The following is a 24,007-nucleotide window of genomic DNA, read 5'->3' on the forward strand; positions in this document are numbered from 1 at the left end:
TCAAATGTGTGGTGGGAATAAACTTACCCGAGACTCAAAACCTCTCCGGTATCACAAACTTTTAATGACATAGTAAGACGCAAGCCAGGCACACTGTTTTTCATATGCTCAAGAGGGGTAAAAGTTTTCAATTTTTGGGGGAATAGAATAGCTCTAAATACTTGGCCCATGGGCAAAATAATGATGATAAATGTGAATAGCAATCTATTAACATGTCTGCTACTGTATGAGGTAACTTGATGGTAACTGCAGAAAGAGCATGTCTCTACAACTTGCTAAACTGGGGACGCAGAGGATGATGCCTACCGCTTAACATGCTAAGGAAGCAGAAACAAAATGCCAAAAAATAAACAAATAAAGAGAAGAAAAAATAAAAATAAAAAATACACTGGATCAATAGATCTATGATGGTGACATTTCGTAGTTATGATACAGTACAACTCTGGCAACCTGTTGAGGTTTTCTACAGGTGGTTGGACAGAAATTGGTTTTCTTATACAGGCTTGTAGTCCAGCTTGGACTCCAGTTTCTTGGAGTCGGCCACCTTGCGGACAGCCTTCATGAAGTCCTCCTGAGTGACATACTCATGGTCCGCACGGATCGCAAACATACCTGCAAAGCCAAACCAGGAATTTCACTGCACTATACTGACAGGCATTGAACTTGCCACTAATTACAGATCTGCCCACATAGACTTGTAAAAGTGAGGAAAGGACCTTTATTTGTTCTTTGACTCGTGATAACGTTAGACAAACTATCTGTATAAAATGGTGGTGGTGCTTATCAAAACACACAGGCGTTACGTGGAGTTCTCACCTGCTTCTGTGCACACATTTCTTAAATCAGCTCCATTGAATCCATCAGAGAGCTTCACGATGGCTTCGTAATCTGAAACCAAAAACATCACGATGAACCACAGAGCTGGTTGAGTTACAGGTCCATTTAGAAAACCCACATATTTAAAAACAGACTTCTTCAGGACAATCATCAGACAAACCCATGTCTCCATGCTTGGTGATAGGACCAGAGTGGATCTTCAGGATGTCCAAACGAGCCTGCTCATTGGGCAGCTCTATGTCTGTTGGGGGATAAAGCCCAGTTTTGTTACACAAGTTAAGTAATTTTTACCATTGTGGGTATGACTCAAATGTACGAATAAGGCTTGGAGAAACATTCCACATTTCCCGCTGCAGTGATATAGGCAATATATACATAAACACTGTTCATTGAGTAACTTTACTGGAATACTCTGACCAAAACATTTTGCAGGGTTAAGAGAAATAAGCACGTTTCAATTATGCTAGGGAATTTGATTTATAACTAGATGGCATCTACTGTCAACATTAGAACTAGTACATACTACATTAGTTTGTCTTGTGACGCTTCACTGATTTTCAATAAACAATGATTTTTTATCTCGCCCAAGTTACAAACCAAAACCAAAGCTTGAGAATGCCTCAAATGGCATTATAAACGAGCACAACACCACTCTTTAAAACAACTTAACAACTTAAGCAAAGGGACATACGAATCTTCCTATCCAGCCTTCCAGGGCGAAGCAAGGCAGGGTCCAGGGTGTCTGGCCGGTTGGTGGCCATGATCATCTTGACCCTGTGCAGGGTGTCAAAACCATCCATCTGATTCAGCAGCTAGAGGACAGAGGGACAAACACAGATATGAATTTGTAATGTCAGAGGAACACTGTCCAGTGCCTTAAAGAAGAGGGCTCACATTATTGTACTTTTTACCAACAATTTAACTGTTTTAAAATACATAGAGCCCCCTTCCTTTCATGATTATGCTCCACTTCAGCAACACACCAACATCCAGGGATCTTTTGAGAGGCTTTTTATGATGCTTATGCATAAAGTTGTATTCCAAAGATCATAAGATACGTGTGTGTACTGTGCTTACCTCCATCAGTGTCCTCTGAATCTCTCTGTCAGCAGAGGTTCCCTCAGAGAACCGACGACCCCCTGAGGTACATAAACATATGTGTCAGGAAAAGGGCCGTGGCCAGACGAGGTTATCAATGGTTTGTTTCACCATCTATATAGACGCAAAGACTGAATGTGCCACGATTAGGCAACTGATAGTTCATCATCCTATGTTCAGCTACTAGATTTCAGAAAAATAGGTTGATTATTTATAAGACATACACCAACTCTCAGACTGAATGCACAAAGTTGAGGGTAAATAATCTTCTGATTCTTCGATCTAAAGTTGAGCACATGGTGTGATCTCTACAAAAAACATCCTTATAGTTACCAATGGCGTCAATCTCGTCCATGAAGATAATGCAAGGCTGGTGGTCCCTTGCATAGTTGAACATCTCCCTGATGAGACGGGCACTCTCACCAATGTACTTATCCACAATGGAACTGGACACCACCTGTTTGAGGAAAGACTATTAGGTCATCACGGTACCAAAACACACATTCTCCACAACAACTTTCGTATAGAGAAGAAACCTAACCTTGAGGAAGTTGCAGTCAAGCTGGCTGGCCACTGCTCGGGCCAAGAGGGTCTTGCCAGTGCCTGAGTAAACAGACTTTAGGTTACACATGTAGACCAGAAAAATAACACTGCAGTCTCATATGTATCAAATGATCAAATGATATTTCCATACACCCATTCATGTTAGAAGTGGCTCAAGAATCACACATTGTTGATGTCTGACATCTACAAATACATAGTTAAAAATGCATAAATATTTTCACTTAATACCTGTGTCATGTTTCTTAAAATGTTTACATTTGAATGTCAGAGGTGGGAACACTGTAACTCAACATACTGAGAAATATGGATGACTAATTATTGCAAATGAATGCCATCCACCTATCTGAACATCACATATCTGTGTTTATGAAGAGACTGTGCAAATCCTAACAGTAAAACCCTCACCTGGGGGCCCATAGAGCAGACAGCCTTTGGGAGGGATGATGCCCACCCTCAGGAAGAGCTCAGGATTGGTCAGAGGCAACTCAATCACCTACAATGGCAAACCAACATCCAATCATATTCATCTCTATGTCACAGGAGAATGGTATGGCTATGCCAATTACTCAAGTTTTCAAGTTTACACAACCTAGCTTACCTCTCTAAGTTCCCTGATCTGCTCAGAGAGTCCACCAATCTCTGAGTATGACACGCTGCCTGGGTCTTCATGAGACATGTTGTATACCAGAGGATCCACCTCTCTGGGAAGGTACCTTTGAAAGAGACGTGGAACAGGTTTCAATTAATCAGTCAAACAAAACTGTGGGATTAAAAGACCACTTCCAAAGGCCTTATTTACCTCATGATGGTCAAAGTGGTCATATCCAGAGCCACTCTTGTGCCAGGTTTCAGCTTAGTTTTATCCAGCTATATAACACACACAGAGGTATTATACATCCTAAAAATATCAAATGAAGCAATTCACAGATGAGACAATCTTGATAAGGGTGCATACCTGCCTGCGGCATCCCACCACATAACGAGGCCCATTGGTTGCCTTCACAATGACTGAAAACAAAGACTTAATTAATATGAGGACATACACTACTTACAAGTACATTCAATACAGAAGATTTCATGTAAAATAGAGCAGGCAGGTCAAAGATCAAACTTACATTTCTCTTCAGTCAGTTGCTTGAGAACCTCACCAACAATCTGTGAGAAAGATGCAGTTATACATTTGTACACATTTAACTTGTATACAGATAGACTTTTCCAAGATATGAGCCAATTGCAAGTCAGTCACTTTAGCAATAGGGCATGAGAATTATTTCATACCTGCCCAACACTCTGCAAGGCCTTTAAGTCATTCTCGGACTTTTCGTACTGCTTAGTCAGCTCTTTTAGCTGTTCCCTCACTGTAAATGATGGAAAAAATTCAAGGGTGAGTAGGATTTCGTGAAAAGAGCAACCAGCCGCACCACCTAGATAGACCATGATACTTTCCTTACTTATGAGCTCGATTACTCAAACCCTAACTTGTTTTGTTTAACTCCTTAACTCCATTGGCATTGAGCCTGGTTGCATCCAAATTAATATATGGAGACTAATATACATTACATAACATATACCTCAACATTACCTTAAAAAAAGGCTAATCAACCGGCTACCTGTGTATTTTCGTATAAGAACTAATCTTAAATTGAGGTGTAAATTGAAGTTAACAAATGCTTCAGCTAACAGAGCTTCAAGTCAACAACCGACAGCTAACGTTAGTGTTAGCCTCCAAACAGTCTAACGTTAGTCATTGGTCGTCAACCAACTTCATTTGGAGGCTAACTATTAGCTAACGTTAACTGTTAGTTGCTCCAGTTCAGTTCAATACCAGGCCCTAAGGGGAACTAATATCGCCAATTCTATAACTCGCCACAACTGCTTACTAGGCTAAATGTAGTCAATTTGTTGATTTGTTGATCTAGATATAGCCACAACCTTGCTAGAGTAATTCGGCTAGCCGAATGCAATGCTAGCTAACTTTCTTCTCGATAACATAACTAGAGCATGACAAAGCGTCTTGCGTTTTAGCCTGTTAGCTAGTTCTCTAGCACCCAATTTTCAGTTAAAATGACAGAATCGGAATTCAGGATACAATTTTTTACAACATCCTCCAGTTACAGTTTTAAATTCCAACTTACACTCTTTTAAACGTCCATCAATTTCCTTGTGTTCCAACAATTTTTTCCTATAGTCTTGCAAACCCTTCTCTCTAGTGTCAGCCATGTTTCCCTACTGAATGAACCACAGAATATCTGGGTTTGACGTTATGTTGTAGCTAGAGGACTAAGCACAAACGTACTGCCCTCACTAGGTCTGGCGGACAGGAAGGATGTCATCCAAAATATAATGTCATTGCATTATGTCTGTGATCACGCATCGCTGAACAATAATAGTGATTTTTGCTTTCTTCAATTAAGGTGACAAGTCTGGTGTCTTGGATACACAGAAGGCCTGTAATTTGGGATACACGACATTGCAGTTCACCGCCGTGTCCCTTATAGCAGCTATTCTGAAGTGTTTATTCATGTACCAGAAGTAGTTTACTTAGCGTATGTGAATTACAAGGTTTTACATAATATTGCAATGAATGTATATCAGGATTGTTACATTTTCTACTTCAGTCACAATGCATAATATTGCAATGAATGAATTTCAGGATTGTTACATTTTCTACTATTTTCTAATATTGCAATGGAAAACAACTATTTGGGGGAAATAATCAATTTTAATTCTAATTTAACAGTAGACTTTGTATCATAGATATAATAGGAAAGTGTCTGATTTGTACACTCTGGCCCTTTGTGGCGACATCAGACAGTGGGCTACGGGCTACACCGGTTTTCACTTTACCCACAATGCATCGCCAGCGGGTGTGACAAGCAACCGCTTTTCGTGAGTAGCGGTCGCTCGCATGGTACTACCAGAGTACCTGGTACTTCAGCAGTACTTCAGACGGGAGGGTGCTTCAGGCAAATAGCGGATACTTCTGAGGGGAATCTAAAATACATAGCGATTGTCTCTATGCTCCTGCTACAGTTTAAATCAGATAATCTAATTTGCACAAGGTAAGTGCCGTCATGAGTCGTGTGTGTTCTTCAGATGGAGCGCGCTAGCTAGCTTAATTGCTAGAATCTTAGCGTTCGTCAACCGGGTAGCCGTTTCTGCAGCTGAACGACAGCTAAAACTGCTCACCATTTTAGCCAACAGTGTCGGTGTCTTCATAATAATCACAGGCTTAACTAGCTAACTAGTTACCTCGCCAGTTTGCTACTTTATTTATCTTATGCGCAGTTACAATTCAATATTGTTGTAGCCACCCATGATGTTAGAAGGTTTTTGCTAATTAGCTAGCCCAATAACCAGTTGCCAATTGCTAACGTTAAACAAGGCGGTGTGTATTGCATGTGATTTACTAGCCAGTTCTCTGCCACATAACTAATGTAGCTATCTTGCTAGCTAGTCAGTTAACTTCGCGGATTATGCTGTTATGTCACCACCTATGTGTTGTACCTGGTTGCATTGTCTGTGCTTTGATTGACTGTTTATGCATAGCTATGACAAATGAATTAATAGGCGTCTTAGACCTCTATAACGTTACATTCCGTTCTCCGATGACTATAAATTCAAGTTGACTAACATTACCTAAAATAATAGCTTGCAAGCTAACCATCTATGGTGGTCTAATGTTACAGTTGAAATAAAAAAAAAAGAAGCTTATCATTAAAGTACAAACACACAGATTCGGGCAAGAAACAGGATGTTAAATAAAGCAATTCCCGATGCGAGGATTAGCGAAGGATTATTGTTCTGCAAGGGCCACCAGTGTTTACAAGAGCAAGGAGGCTAAATTGGGGAAATATTATTGTCATCCTCCACCAACAAAAACCCGTGTAATGTATAGATTAGCATGTTTGACGGGTTCACGTGTATGCACCATATTTTTAAAACGTTAAATCTTTTTTTTCCTTAAAAGAAAAAAAAATGATCTCGTGTCTAATCTCGCAGATATCTCCACACTGTTTGTAATTCTCTGGTGCATTGTCAAACCTTGTAGCCGTCTTGAATCAGACAGATGAGAGTTCCAGACTAAGATTACCACTTTGTCCAAATTGTAATCTGTAATGGTTGTTGGAGGTTGTACTGCTGATCTGAGCATCCAGGAATGAACTTTTGTTGCTCCATCAGATGTTCCCTGTCAAAGACTCCTTGGTCACTTGATAGACTGTAGCAGAATATTTCTAGATGTAATATTTTACGGTATTACAGTATGTTAACAATGATTCAAAAGTCCAAAGAGCAGCCGCCAAACGAAAGTGGACGTCTTACTATTTGCTTCTGTGTTGGCAATTATGTGGCAGTCATGGTCTACATGTTGATGGTAGGAATAAAATGCCTTGATTTTTAATGGAACTATAATGGTATTTATTCAACAGAAGGATAGTAAATTCACTCAGGATCATGTTTAGTATGGAGAACATCCACTACCCTAGTGCCTGGAGAAACCTAGGGGTTTTTGACTCATTGAGTTGTGAGTCTCTGAACAAACAACATAATTGTTGGAGCATCCAATAGGCCCAAGGTTATTGCACAGGCTATGTATAACATAGAATCACATGGCAAATAAACACATGAATGATAGAGTTGAGCTCACTATCTTTTGATGCTCTCCCTATTACAATAATTAATTGCTTGGGAACTGGTGTGGTATGCAGGTTAATACACAGACCCAAGCTTTGCTCAGGGCGGTTTTATTACTGTAACATGTGGAGTATCATCCTGATTATTATCCTGGATGACATAAGCTGCTCAACCTATCATCGGCGATTGACCAATGGGCTTGGAGGTAGTGGATGATATGCAGGCATGGCCGTCTTTGAATTAAAAACAAGTTGTTATTATTGAGGTGTAGTTGTGTAATTAATTAGTCAGCAGGCCCTTATGGTCCATAGTAGGGGTTGACTGATATGTTTTCAGGGCCGATACGATAATGATTAGCTGTGACAAAAAGAGGATGATAACCGATTTTCAGGCCAATATTTAAATGCTTTTAGTTTTAACACGTTTTGTATTTCGGTGTGAAAAGAAGGCTCTGGCGACATGAATTCTTTGAATGTACTGCACTAACCTTGGCCTTGGATCCATCTCTAAAGGTTTGAGAAAAAGGAAGGTGGATATGCAATGAGTGTTTGCATGGGCAAATTGCATTTAAAATTTATAAGCCTACAATTCTTCCTACTATTATAGGCTACATTTCTGACTACATTTGATTATACAGATTATCTGTGAAGGTCACATTTGGTCTGTGTTTAAGGACGTGCATGTTGAAATGAGATAGTGTACAAGAGAAATACGGGGCCTACTAAAAGGGGTCTAATATTGACAGTGTGGGTACATTTCTCCAGGGTTATCTTATTTTGGCTATGCAACAGATCCCTGACGCTATTTCATGAAGCATTCAATTATCGGATGAACAATAGGAATCACTGAATAAGAAATAAAGAGAATTGATACATCATTTAGGCTGCATTTTCAATATCAAACCCTAAAACTAGCCTGTGCAGCCACACTTTTTCTGAAGCTGCAGGAAGATTCTAGGAACCAATTAGCTTACAAGTCATTTATGTGAAAAATCAGCTCATACTAAAGTAGAGTACCAGGCGGAAGGACTCTGATAAAGTTAGCGAAAATACTCTGATCAAGTGCAAACTGTGTGCTGCAAACTTTTATGTTAATAACTCAACTTCCGTGATGATTATGAGGCCAGATGATGAAAACATACTGCCGCATACTGGTACCGTAATTAACCATAGCCACTAGACTATTAACCATGGTTTGTACATTGATTTTGTAACATTTCTGCAGCCCTGCGGTTAATACACGGACACAGTCGTAAAGCTTTTTTTTACCTGGAAGTTGGTAACGAGCATTGTGAGGTAGAATGGGTCTCTCTCCCTCTTTCACATACAAGTCCCATTAATGTATCAGGTGAAAACAGCATTAATTCACACTCAGTCTTCCATAATAGTAAAGAAACGGGTGTGTGTATTCCCACCTAACTGTAGCTTATTTAATGAAATGAGATTTAGCTCAAACCTCCGCTTAAACGACTGCTGTAATTCAGAAGGGCTGTACTTCAAGATGCATTTATTTGTATTATTTATTTATTTTGAAAGATTAAATATACATTAGAGTACTATTTCTTAAATGTGCATTGTCAAGTTGTTGCAACTTATAGCATACGCACTGTTGGGGAAGCTGCTCTGAAAGCATAGCGTTACAAGCTGCTAATTACCAGTGGTGTATAAAGTACCCAAAAGCCATACTTGAGTAAAAGTAAAGATACCTTACTGGAAAATGACTCAAGTAAAAGTAAAAGTAACCTTTTAGAATACTACTTGAGTAAAAGTATTAAAGTATCTGATCTTTACTGTACTTCAGTATCAAAAGTAATTTTCTGATATTAAATGTACTTAAGTATTGGAAGTAAAAGTACAAGTAAATGCTGTTAATAAAAAAGCAAAGGGTCAGAATTTTGAGAATTATGAAGTTTATTCTGACTAGAATGAGCACACTTATAAACTGGGCCTTATTTGAACACAATTTTAACACAATAGGCAATACTAAATCAGCACAGACAGTAACAACCCAGTCATTATTTGAAACTGAAAAATGTTTTGTTCATCTTCAAACAAAACGTCCCAAAAAGCCATTATGAATTTTTTTAAAGTTAGTATCCCAAGTTATGCATAAGGCACAACCTGAGAGCAATAACAATAATCTGGCGATCTGATACAAAGCCATAGCATTACATCAGGATCATCAGTTTTACAAGCAAGTTATCGGTACAGTGACTGTGAAATACTTTTAGCAACATGCACACACATCCCTTGAACAATAACGTTACTAGCAGCTATTTTGCTCCACACTGCTACGTTACTGTACTGTACTTTAGATTGTCATCATCCTAGCTAGCTAGCTAGATACCTCGCCAGAGATGGACCATGACTTGTCTACAAGGTTGTGCTGGTGGCATTTAATGAAGAGGTTGTGGGGTTTCTAATTTTTTGATTGAGACCTGTGCTTTTGCTTCGATTATTGTTGTGTCCCCTTCGTTGTTGATCTTAATGTTTTTGGATATATCCTTCCACTGCATATTGCAGTCCATTTCGCCTTGATCTGGAGGATATCGCGGAGATATTACTCCAAAAAGAATCACTGACACTGACAGACAGTATAGTGCATGAACGAGTTCAAAAGACGTAGCAACAGTAACTAAGAGGACGGGGCTTTTGCTAACAGTCAATAGCGCATTAACGTGAGCTAGGACCACTGATTCGCCAAACCTGCTTGCAGTCTGTATTCTACCACAGTCCCTGACGTTGGTCTCGTCACTTTCATGACAATTTTTAAAGATGATTTGATTTTGTAACGAGTAACGAAGGTTTCAGGGGAAATGTATCGGAGTAAAAGTATCAGTTTTCTTTGCAAAATGTAGCGAAGTAAAAGTAAACAGAAATATAAGTAGTAAAGTACAGATATCCAAAAAAAACTACTTAAGTACAGTAACAAAGTATTTGTACTTCGTTACTATACAACACTGCTAATTACTTCTCACTGGTAGAAGATGAACAACAGCAAAGCTACCCTATGGAGAAATCTAGTTTGGTTAACTAAAGCTACTCAGGGAAAGTAGTTCAAACTACTTTATTAAAAAAGAATGTGCATATGATACTAACTTATAACAAAATATAATTTAAAAAAGTCAAATGGCAGCAAATATGTCACTCACTTGAGTTGGTTGTAAAAAAAGCCTACTTGTTCATACATAAACCAGAAAAATAAAATACCCCGCTATTCATGGGAGAGTGCAAGGAAGGTCAACTTTGGTTTTGTATACAATGTCCATCAGTCATCTGCCTTTGAGAACCTAGACTCCAGGGGGGTATTGTACCAAGCAGGATTACTCAGTGGTAAAATGTAGGTTTTGTCGGTGGAGCTAGTCAGTGTCATATATTTGCTTAAGTGTGGCCATGTTGATTGTTCTTAAAGTTGAGATTCGGGAGGTTTATCCATGGTGATGTTGTCGCCGTGTGAGCACTGAGCAACGCCTGCCCTTTTGAACATGTACTACACAAAGGTCAAGTGATGTGATGATGGCTGCCTGACTAATGCATTGCCTGGGCATGCCTTTACAGCGATCAGGATGAAAGATAAAGGGGGCAGGGATGGGCAAAGGGGCTACTATTATAGTAGAGAACCAATGGTAAAAACAAAACAAATAATTATTTCCCTTTTTAGGGCCCATAATTGAATTTTCGGTAGTTAACTACACAAAAATGGCAAAAGAGTAATTGAACTGCTTGAAGCACGATGCAAATATGAACGTAGTTGAACTGCTAGCAAGCTACTGCAAAATATAGTTTACTATAGTCTACTAGTTTAGTCTATAGTTTATAGTTTAGTTACACAACACTGAGCATAGGTGCACCAATAAGTCCTGATCCTTGTTTTCACCAGCAGATCTAAGAAAACATTTGATATTCAAGGGCAGATAATGTCTTTAGCAAAAGTGCTATTCGATAATCTGTCTGTGTCTGTGTCTGTGTCTGTGTCTGTGTGTGTGTGTGTGTGTGTGTGTGTGTGTGTGTGTGTGTGTGTGTGTGTGTGTGTGTGTGTGTGTGTGATAGCTGTCAAGTAAACATGACTGAAATCCATGAGGTCAGTGATAGAAATCCGAGACTCACCCCAAAAAATATTTCACATCTATCAGCCACATCTGAGCCTGAATGCATGTTTATTAGCAGAGATGGACAATATAGGCCTAATGGAGATGGCAGCCATGCCATGTAATGTGTAATCTATGGAGCCAGAATGTAACGTTAAAAAGTTGGTTCACTAGTAAAGTGTCTTGTGTATCCATGGTTTGGAAGTACAAATACATAGATACATCTTAAGCCTGTTTGAAATCGTTCATTTTTGCCTTGACCATGTCCAGTCTGGGGCAAAGGTTTGTTGCAGACAGAATAATTGGGGTAAGAGTTAAAGACGACCATGCTGACCCATACTGTCCCATTACCTGCTCTCAGGATTGTGTGAAGCCATTTAACATCATCCAAAAGTGGTTGTGATTAGGGATGCACGATATTGAATTTTAGCCGATATCCGATATGCCGATATTTACAAGCTCATTTTGGCCGATTGCCGATGCCGATACCGATATATTACACCTCTGCTTTTTAATTATTGAAAAGTCTCTCCTGTACTAGAATTAATCTGTTATTATGATAGGGTATTGCTGTAGATACAGGACATTTAATAACTTGATTTGTATCATTTTAGAAATAGACATTCACTCATGAAAACTATTGAAATGATTTCAAATATGGCAGATTTATTTATATTTTCACGTCACAATTTTCATACTTGAACAGTACCTCCTTGAACTTGAACAACTACACTCTGGAAATGCAACTTGGCAAGCTAACGTTGGTTAACTGACTTACAGTTTAATAACATCCCTTCTAGGATTTCTAGACTAATCTATGTAACCTTATTGCCAAGTTAGCTATATAAATTGCATATATGCAAAAGTAAGCCATGTACAGATAGCGTGGGCTGGTAATGTTGCAAAGCATTGCACGCGGGTGGTCTGCATCTATGCATGCGACCTACGTTACGGCCAAGCTGTCGTCTCCTCTTCATTCTCCTGAAAAGTTTCCTGACAAATAGCATGTCAACATCCTCTGATACTTTGAAGTACTGCCACACAGCCGACGTGTTATATTACGTTGTTGGCGCTCATAGTAACCAAAACATTTGCTTAACGTGCGCATAATTTGAACGTCACCTTATCGGCCAGGTACATCGGCAGAAATGTTCATATCTGCAGATGCCGATAATTACGTTTTTAAGCTTTTATCTGCAGATACCGATGTCGTGCCGATATTATCGTGCATCCCTAGTTGTGATCACTTTGAACCCTCTTGTCTTTGAACACGAGTTCATATTCACACATAGACATAAGTCCAGCTTATGAGCAGCGGCCAACTGTTAATGGTTCTCCGAGCTAGAGATAACTTTTATAGGATGGTTAAAAAGCTACAGTAGGTAGACATTCTCTGATTGCCTGTACAGATAATTTCAGTGAGTATATTAGTGCTGTGCAAAGCTCTCCTGTGATGCCAACACATTGGTGCCCTCATTTCAGCCACAAGCATTGCGTTTAAGTGTGTAGAATTTAACGATAGTCTAAATTCCCACCAAAACATAATTTCTCATGCAGTTTCCTTACTCTGTATTTCTGACACTACTATAGTAGCAAATGTAGGTTTTATTAGGAAGCAAACATGGCTTGATGACGCATCTAAACGACTCCTTAATAACAGACATTCATGGTATGCTGAGGCTCATCTCTTACCCCTGCCGCCGTGTGCCCCCCTCAGTGTAAAGATTTGCTTTCACTGATAGATCTCTGAGCAGCTCAGTGTGAAGGTGTCATGGAGGCTAGTGTGGCGGTAACCCTGCGTTGACTTGGACAAGTAATCTGTGAGGTCAGCAAAACGTAATCGTCTTTACCTCAGGCTTTACAAGTGTTCCCTGGCCTTAGCCCTTGTGCCACTCAACAGCATTTCCTGGTTTCTGTCCCACTGCCTGGTCTGACTATGAACAGGTTGAGCTTATTAGTGTGAATTTGTGTAGTGCTGCAGAATACCATTTTTGATAGGTTTCCAAAACCGTCAGATAGAATGCAAGATAGCATCCTGTGTTTATGTGCCAGATATGACCTTGCATTGGATAGTTTGAGACAGAATAATGTAATGTCTTTTGCATGAATGTTGGGGGATAAGTATTAGTGAGGCTTCTGAGTTCAGTCCAGACGTTTTGATTTGCAGCTGAAAATGTACTGGTTATAAGTTGTGGATGATGAGTGAGTTGGCCTGCTTCCACCCATTCCTGATTCTGGCAGTGATTTTACAGCAGATAGATAGATATACAGAGACAGAGACAGAGACAGAAGGTTCTTCTTGGCATTGCACTTTGACTGCCATGTTTGCTTGACCTTTCTATAAAAGTGCCACATGGCTCACTGGACTGTTTCCATCACTTGTCCTGCTGAAACACCTTCAGCACATCTCAGTTTGATTAGAACTAGTTTGGCCAGTTGTGACTGGCAATGAGGGCAATGATGAGCTACAGCAAATAAGCGCACAAGACACCGGGTGAGGGGAAACCCGTGTCACTTCATGTAGTGTGTAAACCACCACAACTTTAAGATTACACATCACAAGACAGCAAGTTGTGTAGTTTGAACGGTACAGCAATCTGACAACTTTGAAAGGCATGTACTATGTCCGTGGCATAACTCTCAGCAGATCTCTTAACTTGCAGTATTTTGACAGTCCTACATCACTTGTAACTTAGTCACTTTGTATGAAAGTGTGCTAAATGAATACATGTAAATGTGAATATAACACCCCTCTGGTTTTACAGCAGTCAGTCATGGCAGAGCCCAACCGGCCCCAGCGAAAATTGTCCACCTCGGGGGACAGCTTATACAAGGTGCTAGGACTGGAAAAGGGGGCGTCTGCTGATGACATTAAACGAGCCTACAGGTAAGATTAGCCATGGCATCCTTCCGACTCGCCTCTCTAGGAACTATTTTGTCTTCAGTGTTGGCAAAGTCTGGGTCGGACACTTCTTCTCTTAACGTCGATGTTCCCCCGCGTGTAAAGGAAACTCGCTCTGAAGTACCATCCGGACAAGAACCCAGAAAATCCAGAGGCGTCAGAGAAGTTCAAGGAGATCAACAATGCCAACTCTATACTCAACGACGACACCAAAAGGAAGATCTACGACGAGTATGGCTCCATGGGCCTGTACGTGTCGGAGCAGTTTGGTGAAGAGAGCGTCAAGTACTACTTCCTCATGTCCAAGTGGTGGTTTAAGGTAGGAGGATTCTCCTTGGAATGCATCATTTTCCTGTCACCTTTTCAAACAGTACTCTGGACCAGTTATCACTGTTGTTTTGTACTGTGTGTTTTTGTGTGTGTTTTAAGGTGTTCCTAAGAATGCTGTCAACTTTTAAAAGTTAAGTTTTACACGGCGTGTGTGAGAGTGCGTGTTATGAGATGGTTCATTGAGGGGTCTCCCCTGATGCTTGGTTCTAGATTGGTAGAGCTCTGAATAAGGGGTTGAGTTGTGAGAGCTTCTCGTTTCTTCTATGAGCATTATGAATTTGACCGTAAATATCTCAACTTTCTGTTCAGGATGCCTATGGCCTGTGTCACTAAAGTAGCTCAGGTGGTATAAAGAGGTGATCACATCACTAAACTGGGTTTGATTCCAGGCATCACACACACTGATACAAATGTGCACTAGGCTCGGACAGTATTTATTTTTTCATCCCGTCATGCCTGACATTTTTCCGGTGTTTACGGTATATGACTGTAATGTAAAAGTGTCTCCATCAGTTCAATTGAAAGAAGAGGGTCTGTATTTTGACGGTATTGATAATCATACCTTTGATTGACAGATTGACTCAACTATCTAAGGTGCTCTATTTCAATTGATTTCTATATAATTACTGGCCATGAATGTTCTCTCAAGGCAGTGTACAGAACCCAAGGCTCTTTATTGTGGTCGATACCAAGGCTTTTAAATATTGAACTTTGGTTGCAGAGAGGACAGCAGGGTTATTGTTCCCATGCTTGTCCATTCATGCCAGAGGACTGAGCCATGTCTCAACGGGGCTCTATTTATAATCTGCTTTGTTCCTGTCAAAATGGAAGTAATTGAGGGACCGGCGTATCATTTCTGCCCTGGTCGTGATGAGCTGAAATAGCAGCTAGTCTTTGATTTCTGAGTAAAAGGGGGCGAGACGCACAAGAAGAGGGAGAGCTTATGATGGATGATGGGAATGATTCCACTGAGCTTTGATGTATAAAGTCACGACTTAATAGCACCTGAGAGGAAGAGGAAGAGCCTAACTTAGGCGTAGAACATCATCAAGATGCTCTGCGTCTCTGTTGCGTTTCACCTGATATCCCTTCAAAAGACACTTTGGCTGAGGAACTTCAGCGGCTCAGGGGAAGGTCTTGACAAGAAGGTCTCCTCTAGCTCTTCACCCTAACCCCCAAAGAGGGTTGTTGTTGTTGTCATGGAGCTGCAAGAGTTGACGTGTCATGACGACCCGTGCGCTGTGTTTCTCCCGCAGGCACTCTTCTTGTGCTGCACGCTCTCGTCCTGCTGCTGCTGCTGCTGCTGTTGCTGCTTCTGCTGTGGCAAATGCAAGCCACCGGAGGACGACGAGAACTACCAGTACGTGAACCCCGAGGACCTGGAGGCCCAGATCAAGGCTGAGGAGCAGGGCGGAGGTGAGTGGAGAAGAGAGAGAGAGGCAGAGAAGACGGTTGAGAGGGGGAATCGATTCAGTTTAGTACAATGATATTTTTTTGTGCCAAATCCCATTACACACTAGAATTGATCTTTTAGGTCTGTAATTGGTAGTATTTTAGATGGGACTTGCGTAATTACGTGATGGTGATTTTCTACACATTTTTTTGGGGGGGGAAAGATCCATATATACTTGAAAACAAATGAATATTGTATAGTATTTTTAAACAAATGAATATTGTATAGTATTTTAATAGGTTTTGTTTGTGTGTTCTTTTGTCTTCTTTTCATGCAATGGAGACATACGAACACTCAGTTTAGATGCGTCATCTGGTTCCAAATTTCTGAGAACTTTCACAATGATACTTGTGAACTCTTTCAAAATCACACGTTCTTGTTAATATTCAGAACAGCAATCATGGGTAATCCTGTGCTATTGTTTAAAGAAAACTGAACAGAGAAAATGATTATTCAAAATGTGTTGACCATTCTTGACCTTACTCCACTAATATTCTACTCATTTAAATTACCCTATGCAAGAATTTAAGAACGGCCTTTTATTTTGAAATGCCATCTCTGCAAGTCTGAATAAACAGTAGGACAGAACAATATGCTTAAGTTTAATATTATATTCGATCGCTGTTTACAATTTCACAACTGAATGAAACGCAGAGTAGCATGTCTAAGTAGTTAATTTAATTCATAATTAATGAGAAGTGTTATATCCAGCAATGTCCTGAACATAAAGAGAATACCAAGTTAACTCGATTGCGGTCGTCAAACACCTGTCACCAAACGAGTGGGACATTAGGCAGTGGCAGTGGTTGAGACAGACTGCATAACCTTATACCCTCATCAGGAAGCCAGAAGCAGAAATGAGTTGCAGTTTAACACCAAGGCTTATTTACTGGAATTCTATACGCAATGTATGTGCTAAATAAGAAAATATGCAGAGTCGTGAAAAAGTAAAGTGAATTTCTGATTTTGCTTTGAATTTGCATATCACGGAATCATAAAAAATTGTAGTGTGTAGTGGATTGACTCTATTGAGTCATTACTAAAGGATGCCTTTGTCCTAGGGGTCAGTCCAACACTTGATGAAGAAGCAGCTGTAAGTACCTGTGTGTACTCAGAACAGGAAAGTCCAATAGTGAATCATAGTCTGGTTGGGTTGTAGGCAGGCGGGTTGGTCGTCCTCAGATGTGTCCTCTTGTCTGACAGTGCCGTAGCCACGCCAGATCCTGCCAGACTTGTGCGGGTTTGACGACACTACCGTAGGCTAGTAGTGGGCTTGGAACATAGAGGACTTGATGCTCTGTGGTGTGTCCTAGTGTTTGGACCTCACCGAGTGCACCTTTGGCTGGCGTCCCATAGTCAAAACCTTTTTCTGGCTGATGCCGGTTTTTCCGCTTCACTCGTCACTGTCACTTCGACTCCGAGAGGACGAGCCACAGAAGAGTGGCCCAAAGGGGGAACGCAGATGGGCACTGAAAGGAGTGTGGGGGGAAAAGCACAGAAACACTGGTTTGTCATTTTGCTGTGCTGTCAGATCCTTTTGCAGGGGTGCATGAAACGGTACACCTGATATCTCCCAAGTGGAAGAAATACTAGGCCATCTTACAAATTACCCTTGTCTGACTGATCTAGAAGCTAGAATTATGGGTATTTATGTAGCCTGGATGTCTCTCCTAGCTAATGATGTTTGTGCCAAACTCACTGATTCAAAAGTACATTTGTGTTTACCTCATGAATTCTGTTAGCCTTCGCGTACGCAAATATGTGTTTATGGAATCAGTGCATAAGGATTTCATCATCTGAAGCGTAAACTTAGGGACGGGTGTTAGGACTATCTTTGCATACATACACCAACCAAACTGTGTCTGGTTAACCAGTGTCATTACAACTGTAATATTTATAACGCGAATGGTACAGTGTTGGACATGGGAGGCGCAGGAAAAACTGAGGCCCATCAATGCTTTGAATACCTCAGGCGCCTGACTTTAAGCCCTGATATCCACTACAGTCCTCACCAGTGTCTACAGGTGTGCTGTGGAGTCCATCCTCACAGGGTACATATGACGATTAACTAAATAATTCTATATACAACACTGCTGGACACTGTGCTTAGCTTGAAATAACAATAGGACATTAAAGTAGCTCGGTTTTGAGGTAATTTACTGCAGCATGACCCAAGCGGTGTTGGTAAAACTAGCTCTGCACACAAACATTCAGAGTTCATTTAGAGTCTTAATCATGGATGACTGTCAAATTAGGCTCTTCCAGCTGAAGTTTGTTGTGTTTTCAAATGCTACGAGACATTGTGATGGCTCATCCTAAACTCGTAATCGCTGCCCCCCCCCCCCCCTCTGTGGATTTGTTCACTGAACTAACTCCCCGGGGTTTAAATATTGATGAAGGAGCCTGTCATCTCTGAGACTGCCCTTGCTACACACAGCGGGGGGCCCTCACTCACAATGACCCACTGGCTTATGAGTCACACTCCAAGTCCCGATTGATGGTGAACTCCGTCCCGAGCCTTTGGTGACTGTTCACTTTCATCATGGGAGCTGTTCTGACACAGAGCGCACACAGAATGTCCTTGTAATGGTGTTTTATAAGTCTCAGAGAGTAACATGGTTGTCTCGTAAAGAAATAGGTCTCATACATCTCTTGTTTCTCTCAGTGCACTGCTAAAATCTGTTCGATGATGTGCAAAAAGTAGCCCCATCCACATACTAGTTATGAACAAGCCACAAATATAACTTAGAATGTAAGTGTCATTTTAGAATGAGATCGTAAGATCTCAAACGTGGCAATTGTATGTCTACAGTTGAAGGCTACAGTTTGAAGACAGTAGTTATTTAAGTTATTATACGTAAATGTTGATGTATTTATTTTTGTCTCTTGCTCAGGAGGTGAAACAGTAATCATTGTGCAGCCAATTCCCAGTCCAGGCCCAGAAAACCCCAGTGAGACTCTACCGGAGTCAAAATGACTCGTAAGGCACCCCGCCTCGTTTACGCGCCATCTGTTTTTCCTGGATGGTGATTTTGTCTGCACGCTCTTTCGCTCATTAATACCCACAGTCTGTTTCAACTAACCATTCCATCTCTCTTAACCACTACATTGTTTGCTCATTTTCTTGCTGCTCACTAATCATTCCACCTTTATCACCTCTAGATGTCCTTCTCCGCATGGCATTTCATTATTATTATTATTGTTCTTTTTATTATTATTTTGGACCAAGTGACCTGGCTTTGAATGCTCAAATTCAATATGACTTGTTCTAATCAAAATTGTGTGAATGCATTCCTAATTCCAAATGGTGTGAATGCCTTGTAAAAATGTATATGGCGGTCATGTCACTTGCTTGCAGTGATTTTATCATCTTAAGACTATGCTAAGAATTGGAGACTCGTGCCAGAATTAGTCTAGTGCCAGGTTGCTTGAAAACATGGCGTTTCCTCGTTTGCATGCAATGCAGAAGCATTGACCCACAATGCAACATGGGGTATGACACCTCCGTGTGTGTGTGCACAAATAGAAGGCCCTTTTGAACTCAGAGGTGAATGACCGGTCGTGCTCTTCGCCTGCTAGGACCCCAAGTGTGTGTGTGTGTGTGTGGGATTGTGAGTAGGTGTGCCAGTGTATGCAAAAGGTTTGAAGCTGGCCCTTTAATCATACCAGCCATAGTCTCCTCTTTATTCAAAACTAGATTAAAAGCTGTGTCTGCCTTCCTATTTATCTGTGTGGACGTGGTCCTGGATCGAATGTTTTGTGAGTTGGGTATGGTTAAAACAATACAATACTAAAAACCATACTGGTGCCTGAACGGTACCTGGCGCTGGTCGGCAACATTTAAGAATGCCTTCTCTTTTTTTTTTTATCGCTAAGACAAATTTGAACTTGAAATTGAACAATATGTTAACTGTTAACAGTTTAAAGTATACTTAAATACATAAATAAAAAACACTTTACATAACAAATTCAGATAACGCATCAAATCGAACCTAACTACAATTACTTAACACAAACTAAGCTCACTAAGCCACATAACTAAACACATTGTGTGGCTGCTAGTTATATTTCACAGGCAAATATTGCTGGAAAAAAAACAATTAACCTGGAATAGTATTTTTAAACATTTTCTCTCTTTTATTGTGAGTAAATGTATACTTGATATATATGTAACATGGAATTTACTAGATTTTAACCAGCCATGACCGCACCACTGCTTGAAATTTGCATAAAATCCTCTAAATCGACTAGATTCACTAGAGGGGGGCGGATTAGCTCTCGATTCACAGAGGGTATAACAAAACTATGGTTAATGGAAACAGGTTTGCATGCATCAAATTGCATTTGTTGAGCTCATTACATGTTTCTGTTAATGTTGCCCTGACAACCTCAAGTTTTGAATCCACTGCTGTGTACAACTCCTCCCTTGTTTAAGAGAGTCAATTTCTAATTTGCTTAACCCGGCGGTTGAAAATGTGCATGGACTCTCATTTCTTTTAGCCAAATTTTCATAAATGCGTTTAAAATATGCAAATAACTTGGACGGAAACCCAGCTATAGATTTTCCACCAGTCCGTGTGTGCATCTATTTGCATTGCGTCTTTATCTGAACTCCGCTTGAACTTGAGTGTTCTGGAATGTCGCGATGTGAAGAGAAGCTTGCGTCAGTGTCACTATAGCTTCACCTGAGTTCAGAACAGCCCAGCTGTGTGAGGGTCTCCCTTCAAAGAACAAGCCCCTTGCTGTTTGCTCTCTCGCAGGCAGGCAAACCATGTGTTGATGTCAACCTCATCTCACAGCTTGTGTCATGATTCTTCATTACCTGCTGTTTTCACAAGCAGCCACCATCTCTGCCCACCCCCACCCCCACCCCACCCTCCTCTCCTCCTGTTCTACTGTTGGTTCAATCCAAATGAAGGCACTAAGTTTTGATCTCTCTGATTTCTGTCCCTTCTGCTGTGCCCGGATGTCCGTTAACAGGACACAAGTGACTGTGAGGATGACCTGCATCAGGGAAGGGGAGGTAGGTTTCTCTCAAAAACCAAGAAAATAACCCTCAGAGCATGAGGGGGGGTTCTCTTCAGTTCATCTCCTAGTGTCAAAGCAACATATAGGAGGGATTGAGGGTAGTGCTTGAGTCATCATGCATGCATGCCCTTGGCACCGACCTGTCACTCCAGTGGCCTTGGATGTATGCTGCCCTTTGAGCCTTGCTTGCATGGATGTAGTGTAGTCGTATAGTCTTGCCACAGGCACAAGCAGAAATGCAAAAAGTCTTGTTTGCATGGCAAATAATGAGAAGCTTGGCTATACACCTTTCTAAAGTTCCAAAGGACAGCTTCCTTGTCCTTGCTTGTTTCTGGTAAACACCTTTCACCACCTAAAGAGCATGCAGTGTTGTTGAGACAGTTTTTGTCTTTACTCGACATCAGACAGATGTTGAGCATTTTCACACCCTAACACCTCTCTCTCTCTCTCTCTCTCTCTCTCTCTCTCTCTCTCTCTCTCTCTCTGTACTGCGTAGGCCGTGGCGCCCCTATTGTGATCCAGCCGCATTCCACTGTCAACACCTCGGAGACCACCCACTTTGCAGCGAGGCAGCCCAACTATGCCAACCAGCAGTGAGACACACCCACCCCCACCCCATCTGTGGCCTGGAACCAGGTCCTCCAACTCGGCCACAGCCCCACGCCAACCTACCCCACCCCACCCCACCAATGGACATGTGTGGCCCCTTTACGAGTCTTATGGTGTGGGGTGCCCCGTTGTCCATGCCAGTGTGGGCACCAGTGCCATCTTCCTCACACTAAGGCACTGGATACTGAGTTTGCAGTATGCCACAAGAGACAGGGACTCTTTATACTGCTGTGCTCACTTCCTTTCACCCACATGCATGGACATACGAACACACACACACATACACACACACACACTCACACACACTTGCGTACACACACTGACATGGAACATACACATAGTGTATGCAAACATGCAAAATAACCTCTCCCTGGTCTGACTATTCTTAAATGTTTTATTTTTCTTCCACCGTACCCCACTAAGTATAGCTGCTGTAGGAGGCTATGCTTGATGGGAGATGCTCTCTTTTTGCATTGTTTTCTTCCTCCCTTCTGTTCTCCTCTTGCTGCCCACGGTGGGTCTGACTGGTGAGGCCAACCTGATTAACTAGCATGGATGTGACAAGAAAAATGAGGGCTCGCCAAAAGTGCATGCATTACATATAGTGCATGCTTTTAACTGTACAGCTCTGGTTCATGCTCAAGCCCACACACACACACACAAACTCTCATGTCACCCATCTATCGCCCTGTGCAAAAGTGGGGGTACCAGCAAATTGAGCGCTCTCCCTAACAGAGAGAAATAGAGTGATGGGAGAGTAGTGAGAGTGACTGGTCATTATTTCAGATCAACACCCTTCTAGTGGACCAGTGTTCCCTGTGTCGTCTTCAGAAGGTGTTCGGTTTTACCAACCATTCAGGAGCCGCGGCCAAAGCCTCCCTATGTCTCGGACAAAGCTTTGATTCCCAACGCATTTCAACGGAAGTCTCCTTTTTAACACTACACATTAATTAATTATTTTTTTTTGTTACGACATTGCACAGATTTTATTTGGTTCTATGTGGTTTTGGAATTTAAATCTTTTATTGATTAGATTGCAAACTGACAACTTTTAGCCGTCTAGCAACTGTAGCCATTCGAATTTCAGATTAGTCTGTAGTTTTTCACAGGTGTAGTTGGCGACTGAAGAGGTCAGAGGTCAAAACCCCTAGAGATACCATGCCAAATTCCAAAGCACTGCTGGGTGTTGCTTTTCTCGGTACATTTTTAAGACAAACCTATTTATTATGCAAGGACTTCCTTGGTTTCTCTTGAACAAAATGCAGTTGTTTTGGTGATCTTAATGTGTCTGTGTTCACGCTTCCCTCTTTGTTTTTGGTTGAGGTCCTCTGTCGTGTCTGTAACCTTGAATCAGCTGTTAATTGTTCAACTGGTCTCTTCGTCCATGTCGGTGTTGTAGAAAAACATTATTTACCCCCACTAATTGACTGTTGAGTATATATTGATATCACGTCAAGCCAAAAAATATCATTATACTCAATTGCAATGTATCTGAATAAACAAGAGACAGACTAACTAACCCTACGTTACATCGGTACTATACACATGTATGCTAATATTGTTGTGCTAATCATCTAGAAGCCGTTCCGATGAGGGACTGGATGTATCGCCATGTCTTACTGTGCAATGCGAGAGACCCAGTTCATCAGAAGGGAGTGCATTTGATCCTTGCATCCAAGGGGCCATTTATCTGATTGGGGTTTTTTTTTTCGACCTAAAGGTAACGTCTTTTTTTTCTTTTCTTTTTTTTTTACCTCGTTGCAACTTGATTTGTGAGCGTCTTTTCAGCGGGGGCTCGCTCATAAGCTCTCTTGTCATCAATCACCATCCCTGTCTCCCGCTCTCATTCTCCCAATCTGATCCATTTGCTATTTGGCCCGTGGGATGTAAATCTCATCTTTTACACAAACAGGCCAATATCTTATCCCTGCCAATCTGCAGCCGCTGTAAACGCTCCCCTCTGTGCGTAAGCCACTAAGCCACCGGCAATGCCATTTCAACCCCTGTGGAAACGATATATTTTTTAAAGAATCGTGCTCATATTTTAAATACATGTTGATTTCTTAAACATCGAAATTAATCTGTTTTGTTTTTTTGTTAGTTTTTTCCCTCAAATGCAATGCACCCATACTAACTGCGTATGTGTATATGGGGGTAGTGCAGACATGACCCCAGCCAAATGCAGGCATGCGACTAGACTGCCCTGCTCGAACGCCCCAATGGCGGCCCGGCTCAAGTCATGAGGACTGAGGCCTCTATAGGCTTCAACGCCAGGGAGAAAGAGTGCAAGTACTCACTGTAGGGTCCTCGCCCACTAAAATCTTTTTTGTCTTATTTGTCATCGCTTTCTTTATGTTACTGTTCATAACATTACAAGTCCTGAGTGGACAGAAGACCTGTAAATGTGTATTTATAAAATTGAAAAATCTAAATGAATAAAAATGTGGGGGGATTTGTAAATGTT

General features: G+C 41.2%; 2 protein-coding genes across 7 annotated transcripts; one reads left to right on the plus strand and one right to left on the minus strand.

Moving 5' to 3' along the window:
- Positions 1-44: 44 nt before the first annotated feature.
- On the minus strand, positions 45-4,763 carry psmc6 (proteasome 26S subunit, ATPase 6). Its single transcript, XM_012819301.3, has 14 exons — positions 4,635-4,763; positions 3,778-3,857; positions 3,615-3,654; positions 3,455-3,507; positions 3,299-3,366; positions 3,098-3,212; positions 2,905-2,992; positions 2,477-2,538; positions 2,269-2,392; positions 1,915-1,976; positions 1,529-1,649; positions 998-1,078; positions 817-888; positions 45-612 (listed from the first exon to the last, which is right to left on the minus strand). Exons 1-14 carry the CDS (start codon positions 4,717-4,719, stop codon positions 494-496), a joined length of 1,170 nt encoding a protein of 389 aa, XP_012674755.1. The 5' UTR covers positions 4,720-4,763; the 3' UTR covers positions 45-493.
- A 569-nt stretch (positions 4,764-5,332) lies between these two features.
- dnajc5ga (DnaJ (Hsp40) homolog, subfamily C, member 5 gamma a) lies at positions 5,333-24,007 on the plus strand. 6 transcript variants are annotated; one of them, XM_031581771.2, is made up of 6 exons: positions 12,438-14,108; positions 14,229-14,442; positions 15,710-15,869; positions 18,801-18,886; positions 20,887-20,929; positions 21,431-21,545. In XM_031581771.2, the coding sequence occupies exons 1-4, from the start codon at positions 13,942-13,944 to the stop codon at positions 18,881-18,883; spliced, it is 624 nt and encodes a 207-aa protein (XP_031437631.1). In that variant the 5' UTR covers positions 12,438-13,941; the 3' UTR covers positions 18,884-18,886; positions 20,887-20,929; positions 21,431-21,545. The 6 variants fall into 6 exon arrangements, with proteins under 6 accessions (XP_012674757.1, XP_012674758.1, XP_031437631.1 ...); XM_012819303.3 differs by lacking the exons at positions 18,801-18,886; positions 20,887-20,929 and adding an exon at positions 5,333-5,561 and having other exon boundaries at positions 13,987-14,108; positions 21,431-24,007; XM_012819304.3 differs by lacking the exons at positions 18,801-18,886; positions 20,887-20,929 and adding an exon at positions 5,333-5,561 and having other exon boundaries at positions 13,990-14,108; positions 21,431-24,007.

The sequence above is a fragment of the Clupea harengus genome, chromosome 15 (assembly GCF_900700415.2).
Source record: "Clupea harengus chromosome 15, Ch_v2.0.2, whole genome shotgun sequence".
In the NCBI taxonomy this organism is placed as follows: domain Eukaryota; kingdom Metazoa; phylum Chordata; class Actinopteri; order Clupeiformes; family Clupeidae; genus Clupea; species Clupea harengus.

Bases quoted from the DNA above. Each gene is read 5' to 3' on its own strand.
- psmc6 (XM_012819301.3), bottom strand. From the start codon at position 4,719: ATGGCTGACACTAGAGAGAAGGGTTTGCAAGACTATAGGAAAAAATTG. The intron at 3,367-3,454 runs GTATGCACCCTT...TGTGTTATATAG, and splicing joins TGGTGGGATGCCGCAGGCAG to CTGGATAAAACTAAGCTGAA. The intron at 889-997 runs GTTTGTCTGATG...TTTTGGTTTCAG, and splicing joins CACCAAGCATGGAGACATGG to ATTACGAAGCCATCGTGAAG.
- dnajc5ga (XM_031581770.1), top strand. From the start codon at position 13,942: ATGAATACATGTAAATGTGAATATAACACCCCTCTGGTTTTACAGCAG. The intron at 14,109-14,228 runs GTAAGATTAGCC...CCGCGTGTAAAG, and splicing joins GACATTAAACGAGCCTACAG to GAAACTCGCTCTGAAGTACC. The intron at 14,443-15,709 runs GTAGGAGGATTC...TTTCTCCCGCAG, and splicing joins TGTCCAAGTGGTGGTTTAAG to GCACTCTTCTTGTGCTGCAC.